Below are 11,566 nucleotides of genomic sequence, written 5' to 3'. Positions count from 1 at the left end.
AGTAATGCGCTGTTGAGCTGTTGGTTCAACGTCGGATAGTTAAAGTGAGCGAAACTCAAACAAACCAGTTGATGTTTACTTAGCTTTTACAAATTAAAGAGGGATTTCTACTTCTTTTTTTAGTATTGAAGAAAGTTAACGACTAGTGTGCAAAGTATAACATTGAAACCCGCCATTACTATCACGCCAATGAATAACCCAGTGAACTGTGTGTGTACAGACAAGATAGTTGGCAGTGAGCTAGCATCAGGCTATCGTCTCCAATGAGCAGGTTTAAACCGTCGACAAGCGGCAGGTGCAGAGCTCCTGTCCAGCTGAGCAAAGAGCCCCCATTCCCCGGAGGAGCCAACAAGGTGCTGGCCGAGAGGAACCATGCTGTGGTGGCGGTGGGAGCCTTGGTGGAGAGCGAGCACAACTTTATGGAGCACCCATCTGTGAGTTTGGCATTTAATGTTAAAGAGCTAAGCTAGCTTGTACTGTTGCTAGGCTGTCGAAAGAGACCGTTGCTAAGCTAGCTTGTACTGTTGCTAGGCTGTCGAAAGAGACCGTTAGTGGTGGTGATGACCGGTCCAGACCAGTTGGTTAAAAAAGTCGAAATTAATGTGAAGTAACCTCAGTAAAAGTAGCAACACTGCGAAGGGAAGAGTAAATAAGTACATTTACCGAGGAGGTAGGCTACTGTACTTTTATACTTAACTTAAACCTCACATTTTATTTTTTACTCCACTATACATTTAATTGACAGGAGCCTATTAGTTCTTTTGCAGATTCAGATTAATACTAATAAATCAAGGAGATTAAACTACTCCACTAAATGAGGTCCACTTTCCCATCTATCAATCAATCAATGTTTATTTATATAGCCCAATATCACAAATGTTACATTTGTCTCAGTGGTCTTCACAGTGTGTACAGAATATCAGTTTGACAATACGACACCCTCTGTCCTTAGACCCTCACATCGTACAAGGAAAAACTTCCAAAGAAAACCCAGTTTAAAGGGAAAAATGGGAGAAACCTCAGGGAGAGCAACAGAGGAGGGACGGACAGACGTGCAATCTAATAACCTCTCTCAGGACGGACAGACGTGCAATAGATGCCGTGTGGAAATTGAAAAGATAATACATTTGCAACATAGGTAGTCCAAATGTTTGGAAATGCATGTGTGTATAATACCCATATTTGCAATATTACTAGTTATAGCACAATAATGCACTAGTTATAATTAGTTAGTTTGTAAATATGTCAAAATTATACTTAAGTATCTAGACTAGGGATGGGCAAATGGCGGCCCGCATGCGGCCCCCACCTCCTCTTTTTGCGGCCCTCATATTAATTTATAAACAACGTAATTAATAAAAAATAAATAAATTAAAAAAAATATTATTTTTTTTTTTTCATTTTTTTTACTTGTAGTACTGATACCGTCCACTAGACTCCTAGTTACGTCGCGAGCTGCGTACATGATTTCAAATACCACAAAATAATCTGTGATGCATTTGTGTGTATTGTGTTTGTTTCCCGGGGAAACCCTCACAAGAAACACCGGCTGTTGTTATGCCTGCTGTGACGTTAAATTGCCTCTTATAATGTTGCCTTTACAAGCTTAAAAGTTGTATTTATCATCTGAATTTGGCGAAAAAAGTTTAATATTCTTAAAAAGACTTTGTTTATTTGAAATCAGATGAAAACAAACTGTCACGGACCCTGCCGTGTTATCTATGATTACTACGCTTTTCATTCATAATTTCAGCGGGAGGGAGGGGGAGTGGCGCTGAGGAACAGCAAAGTGCGGGCGTGTTGACATTCCCCTTATTGTGGAATAAGGAGAATGCAGAGACTGGCTACAAGTGTTTTAGGTTCAAGTTAGACAACTAATGTCTGGGTTAATCTCAATACACACAATTTCCATGCTTTCCAATAGTTTAAAATAGCTTTATTCCACTGTTTAATAACCTGTTCAATACAAACATGCCACTTGTACAAATGAAATAACATTTCTGTGAACTGATATTTGTTTAGTGAGCTTATTAAAGGATGTTCCCATTTATTGGGGATGTTCCCTTTGATTGTAAAATGTCAATGAAGATGTCAGACTTAGTATATTTGTTAATAATTACATACAACACATGGAATTTGTGTGTGTTCCAAGTGAATCTGCGGCCCCCTGGTGGCCAGTACATCAATTATGTGGCCCCCACCACCATCAAAGTTGCCCATCCCTGATCTAGACGTACTTGCAAAATGTTGTAAATCTTAAGGGTACTTTGATGTAGTGTTGATGGGCTTTTCTTCTTGATTTATATTCTCTATTCATTAACCTCTTAAGCCCCACGGACCCGAGCTCGGGTCCGAAAATGCTATATGTATAGCAACAGTACTATATCTGAAGTGTCATTCATGAAACTATTAATATTCCATACCCATCTGACCGGAGGAAACTTGGCTAACTGACAATACGAAAAATAAGTCTCACTTGCTATTTCTGCTCATAACTCACAAAAACGATCATTTATAATTCATACTTTCTGCACAAACAACACATTTTCTGAAAGCTGAGATTCCACAGATTCCATGGGTATACCCCCCATCACTACAGGCACAACATTAACCGAGCTAGCAGCCAGAACATAACAAGTAAACAATATCAGTTTTCAAATCCATGAAAATAATTAGGTCTTACCTTGGCTGTTTTGTGATCAAAAGTTGTGTTCAAAGGAATAAAAACGCTGCTCAGGGTTAATCCAATGTCCCTTGTCACTTTAAAATGATTACTGATAATCAATCCTTTCATTCACGGCAGAAGAGTAGGTCCTACGATTAACAGTCCGTGGCTTCAGCTGCGGGAGATGCAGTTTACGCATAGCTCCCCCTCCGCAGGCGTAACGTATTTACGTATTTTGAAACTGCTACTCGATTTGATTGGCTCTAACGATTCAAAAAAGGTGTCAATCACCCAAATCAACCAATGGGTTCCAGAGATAGGAGGTTGCGTAAGTATAAATAAAGGCAGTATAGCTGGTTTAAGCACAGCCCAGGCCCATTCTTTTGAAGCAGCATACTAGGCTATAGCATAGCATAGCATGTCCCGCAGCGACAGGAGAGCAGAGAACGGCAGATCGATCAGCAAAATAGCAGGATTTGTTTTCTTTGTCTTCATTGTAACAATGGCAGCCAGAAAGAAGACTTTTTTGTCCGTAGAGGAGGCATTGGACATCGTATTTCAGGACTCTCCGTCGGAAGACAGTGATCTCGTCACGCATACAGGGGACAGTAATGACTCTGATTATGAACCCCCGTCACCGGAAAGGTATGTAATCTCTCTGTTTGTATCTATTACTTATTTATTTGGTGTAAGAGTATTCATCGGTTTGTATCTATTTGTTATTTATTTGGTGTAAGAGTGTATTAATCTATAGTAATTTCACACACGTGACAATAACAGGACGGCATCCATCTTGTGATATAATGTTCTTTCACACACTCAACAACAAACAGAGAAGATGGATGACGTTTCTTGTTCTTGTTGTTGAAATAAACAAGACTTATACATGTACGGTATTACATTACATTTCATTTAGCTGACGCTTTTATCCGAAGTGACTTACAACTATATATATATATAATATACATATATATATACACATATATATATATACATATATATATATATATATATATATATACATATATATACATACATATACACATACATATATATACATACATATATATACATATATATATACTAGGGCTGTCAAACGATTACAATTTTTAATCAGATTAATCAGAGCTTAAAAATGTATTAATCATGATTCGAACTATGTCCAAAATATGCCATTTATTTATGTATATTGTTGTGGGAATGGAAAGATAAATGAAAGAAGGCGGATATATCAATTTAACATACAGTATGTATGTTTATTATAACATTTTTCTGCATGTCAAAATGAAAGACAACCCACACACCTATCAATCATTACGTGTTGATTTCTATCAACGGAGGAGTACTTCAGGAAAGTCGACAGGGGGGGGGGGGCTAGTGGAGTACTTCGTGACCACAGTGTGAACGTTTTGATCAGCTGTTTTAGCGCAGTTCTCCAGTGAAGGGGGGAGTCTCCCTCCGCAGCCGGTTGGCGTTAACAGCAGCCTGTCTGTGCACACGGAGACCGACTCTGTCGTCCGGTGATCTAACCGCCTTCTGGAAAAGCTTCACAAGTACGTCGGTACGTAAATGCGCTTTGTGATACAAGTGACGGTACGCATTTCAGATTACGCACATAACCTGCGTACCAGTTATGTGCACCCCTGTACCAGAGCCATATTATTACTATTATATGGCTCTGCCCTGTACTACAGCAAAAGTATTCTGCGTCGGGACTTCTTGCAACAACACCACGCCGTTATCAAAGATGTTCTATTGAGAAGACGATCACTACGTGACAAAAGTTTTCAAAACCGTGGCAACTGAAATCAATCTTACTAACTGCTGTCTGTGCAATTTACTACAATTTACTGTATTCTCCATGACACAGGCAGTCTGTGGTTTGTACTTGTTTAACTTTTGTCTAGTTTCTGAACAGATCGTATCTGTCCCCGGCTGTTTGAAGAGCAAGCATGTGAAACAAAAGATAGCATTTACCTGTTTGCATCCAGCTAGCCATGTGAGAAGCCTTGTTGATACGTTGTGTCTTTTTCACGAGCTTGCTGTGATATATACAAATCGGGTTGGTCCGGTCCAAGGTCTTTAAGTATCAATCTATCTCCCAAACTTCTCCTTTCAAAAGGATTGGAGAGTAGCTCTTGGGCGGACCGAGGTTCCGGCGACTCCACCTGCACACCATTCTCATCCAAATACTGCGTCACCTTGGTCACTCACGAGTCTAAAAAACAACTCACGTCAACGCACGTAAGCAACATGGGCGCCAACGTGAGCGCCCACGTGACCAAAATATTTGACGGCGCTGATTGGCTGAAATTATGTTTCGGCGGCACAGTTTACTATTGAGACTTTTGCAACGTGCTGGTTGCTGCTGTTTGGCTCGGGGGCTCTGCCCGGTAATGATAAACTAATGCCATGGGCAAGGCCAGGCAGGAAACAGGTGACTTATCAGTAACTTTAGACATCGTAACACAATGTTAAACGAGATTGTATTGTAGATTATACATTTTTGTGATACCAATTGTATGATATTTACCTTGTTCATTAAAAATTAAAATATATATTTTTTTTAAATATTTTTTTTTATTTAATATATATATATATATTTTTTTGTATCTGGCAAGAGGTGGGGCGGCGCCCCTAGCGCCCATATTGGCCGGCCGCCACTGCTTAAGAGGTTAATCAATAATGTTATTTGGACTCAGAACCGTCTATATTCATATTGCTTACTTTGTGCGACCAACAGTCCAAACCCGGAAGATATTTACTTTGATATCATAGACAAATATACATTTAAAAAGGTGAAACCAGGAAATACAAATAACTTTTAATTAAATGAATTTAGAAAACGCTTGATACATTTTCACGTTCACATGAATTGAGAGTCCTGACTTAACCTAAGGGTGTTGTTATGATGACCCCCTCCACTCCACTAGGGGTCTATGCCTTTGTGTTCTGCTTGCTGGCTCTTGTTTGTGTTTCAGGTCATCAACATGATGAGCCAACCCATACTGCGCTCTCTCTCTTCTGTTGGACACGGCCTGCAGCATCTGATATTTAAGAAGTGTGTTACATTTGAAATGGCAGAAAGTCTTGTTGCAATTTCCAGATATTAAAAGAGGTCCTTTGAGTTTCTCTGGTAATTATCAATAGTAGCAGTTAAGTGAATACTGTTCAAACAATACTTGTGTTTGTGTTTTATATTGATTTCTCTGTTTTATCCTTTCATAAATGTGAGGACTAAAATGGCTCTAAACAAGGGCTAGTTGCAGTAAACAGGGTTTTATTGCTCTGTGGGGGAGGTGTTATGCAGGACATGGTGCTAGGTGGGGGAAGATCTCTAGCATATCATGTTTCAGGGAAGTCTACATATCTTGAATAGTATATGTGTGGGTTTAATTACTTTGTATTTTGTGTAACCAGAAGTTGGAGATATGAGAGGTGAAATATTTGTGTTATCTTTGGAAGCAAAGAAATATCCTTTAAGACACATCTGAGGTCTCTGGAATGTGGGGGGGTGTGTGTGTGTGTGGAGGTTGAGTAAACTCCACCCCTTCCTGTATCCATTGGTATGAAAGCCTATTCAGCTTTTTGTTCTGCCTCTCTCTTCTGGCGCCGCCGGACCGGAAGGTCGTGGCGGCCCGTGAACAAGGGCCAGGAGTAGGCCTACTCCTGACATTACGCATATGATATGATATGGTTTTGTATGGTAATGTATTGATTGTATTGCATTGTTATATTACCATTAAAATAGATTATTGTTTTAACGGATACTTGTATGTTCTGGACTCCTTCCTGTATGATAACCAGCTTGTTAGGGACGCGCAGAGATTTGGAATGCGGACCAGTTGTCCTTACAAATCTCTATCAGGCCGCATCTTTGTTTCTGCACATTTTCACACACCCATACACGCAATCATTACTGATAACTAACTTCCACATTTATTAGGTTTCTTTGAAGACCTTTCGTTTTTATGGTATTGTAAATAAATAGCTTTTTGTTACACTTAACTTGTCTCGTCTCCCATCTTTGTTGCAGCATATGAGCCAGGCCGTAACAGTGTCCAACCTGTTTTCCCATGTCTTGATTCAGGCTCTTGCTTTGCTCACTGAAGAGATCCAGGTAGAGAAGAGGAGGGAGACTGAGGAGAGCCTTCTACGATTTCAAGATGAAGTACGCCATCGTGTGGCGCAGAAAGCTCAAGTCAGCAAGAAGAGACAGCAGCCTCACACAGATCCCATGGTACACATATCATTATCATGATTTATAGGCCCAATCCCAAACCACTCCCTCGACGCTACCCCTCCGTGATGGAGTGAACTCCGTCTGTAGCCACACTCGCAGCTCAACGAGGCTCCCTCCTGTCAGATGGAGGGAGTAAATACAGCAGCAAGCTTTGGGACGGCCTCCCCTCTCTCCGGCAGAAACAGGAAGTGCCGTAACTGTAGGCCTATGTAACAACGGTTTCAAATCAGCATCTCTTAGACAACAAGTTTAAATGAATAACTCAAATAAAACTCCAAACATCTTTCATTGTGTTTCAAAGCTCGTTTAGTTTTAAACCTGATGTTTATAAGCTTCTTAGTTTTTGCAACGGTCTGTACATATACACAACTTTATAATAAAATGCACACATTTACCTTTTTCTAGACTAAACACAGGTATGATCCTAAGTTAAAAACATATGAGGTTATCATGAGGTTGTTAACATCGCAATTTATCAGTGGATGTTTGCTGGAACTACTTGTAAACAGCATGTTTCCTGACGGACACACACAGCGTGACTCCGGTCAGGTAGAGACCGGTCTCAAGTCAGCACCGCTGCAGACTCGCTGTTTGAGGGCTTGATAGCCCACTCCCCCTCCACACTCGTTGGTTTGGAACAGCCCTCAATATGGCGGACCCTCCGCGTGAACGCGCAAACGGAGGGGTAGGGTGGAGGGGGCGGTTTGGGAATGGGCCATAGTCAGGGCTGCCAACCCTCATGCATTGAGCGTGAGAGTCACGCAATTAACACATATCTCATGCACTCACGCCACACTTGCCTTTCCTCACGCTAAGTTATCGTCCAAAATAAAAAGTATATACAAATAAAGTGAAGGAACAGCAAACGAAGCGTCACCTGACACCTGCGGTCCCTACCATTACGAAATAAAAATATATAGATTACTTTAGGGCTAACTAGAAAAGATTCCAGAACTGTTTCAGGGCAAATTAAAACATGACTGACCTGCTTGGAGCATCAAGTTTACTGAAGCTGGACTCAGACGTGCGACAGCAAAATACACCCCCGGGTACAAAATAAAGGAATGCATAAACAAACAAGGCGGAACCAATTTACATATGAAAAGAATATATACTTTTGGTGAAGTTCACAATAACAGAAAATAAAGATGTTCAAGTATACAAATAGCCAAAATAAAAAACTCATAGAATAGCAATTTTATTTTAATAAAAACAATAAAAATGTCTTTGCTATTTATTGTGGGGGACATTTTGAGTGTATCTGAATATTGGGGGGGATGTGTGCCCTCGGTAGAATTCCAAGTAGCCTATGCTGAACATTGGAACAGTCCTTCGGCGGCACTCGATGACGTAGTATGCTTGAAATAGTGGCTCTGGAGCAGCTTTGCTCGACATTGAGAAACACCCCGTGTCTGAGCTGCAACCACAGCTTCTGTTCGAGCTGCCTGCAGAAACTCTGGGAACAAAGTAAGAACAAAAACAGTTCTTCAAACTTTTATATATTAGCATTTCCTTTCTTTCCTATGTCGTTGTTTTTTTCACGATATTAAATCGTATGTGTTTTTAAACAGATACCTGGACAAAGTCCTCGGCCTGAACTGAATACCAAAGTTCATTTCCCTCTGAAAGACATCCTGACTCCATCTGCTGGAGAATACATGACATAGCAGCCCTGCTGTTGATCAATCATCCTGTGACGGAGGGCAGAGGAAACCAAAGAGGATTTTGACATTGTTGAAAAGAGCGGAGACGCCATCACAGGGTGTGAGATCTCTGCTGGGAGACACTTTGGAGGGTTTGAAACACTTGAGAGAAAGGACATACCTTAGTGAGTTTTGCTTTAAAAAGACAACAGAGACCGAGACAAATGGCGGAGAAAAACCCTCTTTTTGAAAGTTTCCTGAGCTGCCATGTGTGTTCAGAGACTTTCAGAGATCCTGTGTCTCTGGGCTGCAGCCACAGCTTCTGTTCGAGCTGCCTGAAGACATTCTGGGAACAAAGTAAGAACAAAAATTGTCCCATTTGTAAAAGAAAGACCTTAAAAGATGTTGTGGTGAACTTTGCTCTGAAGGAGCTGTCTGACTCCTTTGCTAGGAGACAGGAAGCTGGATCCTCTGAGACAGAGAAAGGAGAGAAGGAGGTGGAGGTGGTGTGTAGTAAACATCCAGAAGAGCCTAGATTGTTCTGTAAGGATGAAGAGAGAGCTGTGTGTCCTGTCTGTGACTTTTCTCTCCACCAGAGTCACAAGGTGGTTCCTGAAGAACAAGCAGTCAGTGAGCTGAAGGACCTGCTGACATCTGACTTAGGGTCTCTGCAGGACAAGAGGGACAAATACAAAGGAGTGGAGACAACATACAAGGAAGTGATTCAAGTGTCCAAGAAGCAGCTGCTGTCCACAGAGAGGCAGATCAGAGCAGAGTTCATCAAGCTCCACCAGTTCCTGAAAGAGGAAGAGGAGTCCAGACTGGCAGCTCTGAGGGAGGAAGAGGAGCAGAAGGGGAAGACGATTAGCAGAGAGATGAAGAGCATTCAGGAGCACATCTCCTCTCTGTCACACAGTATCTCTGCTGTTGAAGAAGAGCTGCAGAAACACAACGGGCCCTTCCTCAGCAGCTATAAAGCCACTCGGAGCAGAGCCAGAGTCCAGAGCGCACTGTCAGACCCACAGCTGCTCCCAGGAGCGCTGATAGATGTGGCCAAACACCTGGGCAACCTGTCCTTCAGAGTCTGGGAGAAGATGAAGGACCAGGTCCACTTCAGTCCCGTCATTCTGGACCCAAACACTGCAAACACATGTCTCTATCTGTCTGATGATCTGACCAGTGTGAGAAATGGAGACACATCTCAGCAGCTTCCTAATAATCCAGAGAGATTCACTAACGGTCCTGATGTTCTGGGCTCTGAGGGCTTCAGCTCAGGGAGACACAGCTGGGAGGTGGAGGTGGGAGATCATCCTGTCTGGGTTATAGGTTTGACTAAAGAGTCAGTTAACAGGAAGGGAAAGAAATGTGTCTCACCAACATATGGAATCTGGTGTTTATGGCATGGCAGTGGAAAATACGCTGATGGTGTTAGTGAGACTGTCAGAGTGGAGAAGAATCTCCGGAGGATCAGAGTCCAGCTGGACTATGACAGGGGGGAGGTCTCCTTCTACGACCCTGAAGACATGACTCACATCTGCACTCACAGAGACACTTTCACTGAGAAACTCTTCCCATATTTCAGTATTGGAAAAGCTGGTGATGCTAAAACTGCTGATATCAAAATCTGTCAAACTGAGATTCCTCTGTGATGCTCAGGAGTGTTAGTTCAGACTTTATTCTGACTTCACTTTCCGTCTAGATCTCTTTGAAATAATCAGGATAAGAAACAGATGATCATCAGATCATAATTTTAGCCTGTAAGATTTCTAAATGTTCTGAAAATGTGATCATGTTCTAATTACAGCTTTAAGCATTATATTCAAAGCCTCAGTGTAAAAAACAAATTGATTGTTTATTGTTATTGTTTATATTTTGTTATACTTTTTTATTGGGTGTTTATAATTTTCATTTAACTCACTGACATTTTTTTGAATCTGAAAATCATTTTTAAATACATTGAGGCATGATTGATGAATGCTCAACATTTTAATCCACAATCTTTAAATAAATAAATAGATGTTCTGTTTTTCTTTTTAATCAATGTCCTGAAAATGTTTGTGTTTTTTTTTATTCTAATAAAAACTAACAAATCAAAGCTGTCAATTCTCCTTTTTTTAACATCTTGTTTCAAGTCAAACACCATTTTTATAGCAGTATAAGATAATATAACAATGTAAGATATTTTTAGGACTCTTGATTAATTATTTTTAGATATGGGTATGTTGTTTTTGAAGTTGAGTATTTCCGTACTGTATATATGAACAATAACATTTGTGGCAATTGAAAATGTCCATTTTATTATTAACCTAAAGAGAATTATAGCTGTACAATTAAGTTTAGTTTTATTCAGAAATATGTCTAAGCTTGATTCCTGTTTCTTCAGGTACATCAACAAACCTTTACAATTAAAAAATCTGAACATCATCCTAAGGATCTAATCTCTTATTCAATCCCTCCATGAATCTCTTTTAGCCTTTACATTAATGGACAGCCAAACTCTTTAAATCTATGTCTCCTTGTGTGAAGTCATGTGACGGATGAACGTTCTGTAAACAAAGAAGCTCCCACCCTGATGAAGGAGAGTCAGCAGAAAACATGTGAGGGGTAAAGCATGGCATACTGGAGCTGTTTTGATTCTCACTTAGAAACAGTCAGGAGTCACATTTACCTTTCTCCAACTCCACTGCAGCATTATAACATCCAGTGGCGTTTCTATATGTACAAAAGTGGTGGGGCACAAAAAACTCAGATGTCTATATATAAGCTATATAAGAGAGGTTCATGGCTGGTAAGGCACTGGCACCGACTCTTCAGGTTTACAAATATATTAAATCAAAATATAATATTATTTTCAAGAGCTTTTTTTGTTTTTGTTTTTACAGTTCAACAGAAGGATACCCAAAAAAATGTAATTTTATCATTTAAATATTGAATTGTTCTCTCTTAGTAAGATTCCATTTTCAATAAAATTGCAGTCTTACCTTGACTTGAAGATTAAGTCCATTTGCCTATCCT

The 11,566-nt window shown here is 40.4% G+C and overlaps 2 protein-coding genes across 2 annotated transcripts in view; both read left to right on the top strand.

Annotated features, from left to right (window-relative positions):
- Positions 1 to 263: 263 nt before the first annotated feature.
- Positions 264 to 11,566, top strand: part of LOC117458041 (trichohyalin-like) — a 50,785-nt gene continuing 39,482 nt past the window's right edge. Inside the window, exons 1-2 of the mRNA XM_034098280.2 lie at positions 264 to 434; positions 6,756 to 6,905. Of these exons, the coding sequence (XP_033954171.1) occupies positions 264 to 434; positions 6,756 to 6,905 (321 nt within the window). The remainder of the gene's footprint in view (positions 435 to 6,755; positions 6,906 to 11,566) is intronic.
- LOC117458311 (nuclear factor 7, brain-like) lies at positions 6,913 to 10,538 on the top strand. Its single transcript, XM_034098702.2, has 2 exons — positions 6,913 to 8,375; positions 8,480 to 10,538. Exon 2 carries the CDS (start codon positions 8,776 to 8,778, stop codon positions 10,198 to 10,200), a length of 1,425 nt encoding a protein of 474 aa, XP_033954593.1. The 5' UTR covers positions 6,913 to 8,375; positions 8,480 to 8,775; the 3' UTR covers positions 10,201 to 10,538.

The sequence above is a fragment of the Pseudochaenichthys georgianus genome, chromosome 14 (genome assembly GCF_902827115.2).
Source record: "Pseudochaenichthys georgianus chromosome 14, fPseGeo1.2, whole genome shotgun sequence".
NCBI classification, from domain to species: domain Eukaryota; kingdom Metazoa; phylum Chordata; class Actinopteri; order Perciformes; family Channichthyidae; genus Pseudochaenichthys; species Pseudochaenichthys georgianus.
Note: the sequence above shows the minus strand (reverse complement) of the source record. Positions and strands in the feature narration are given on the sequence as shown.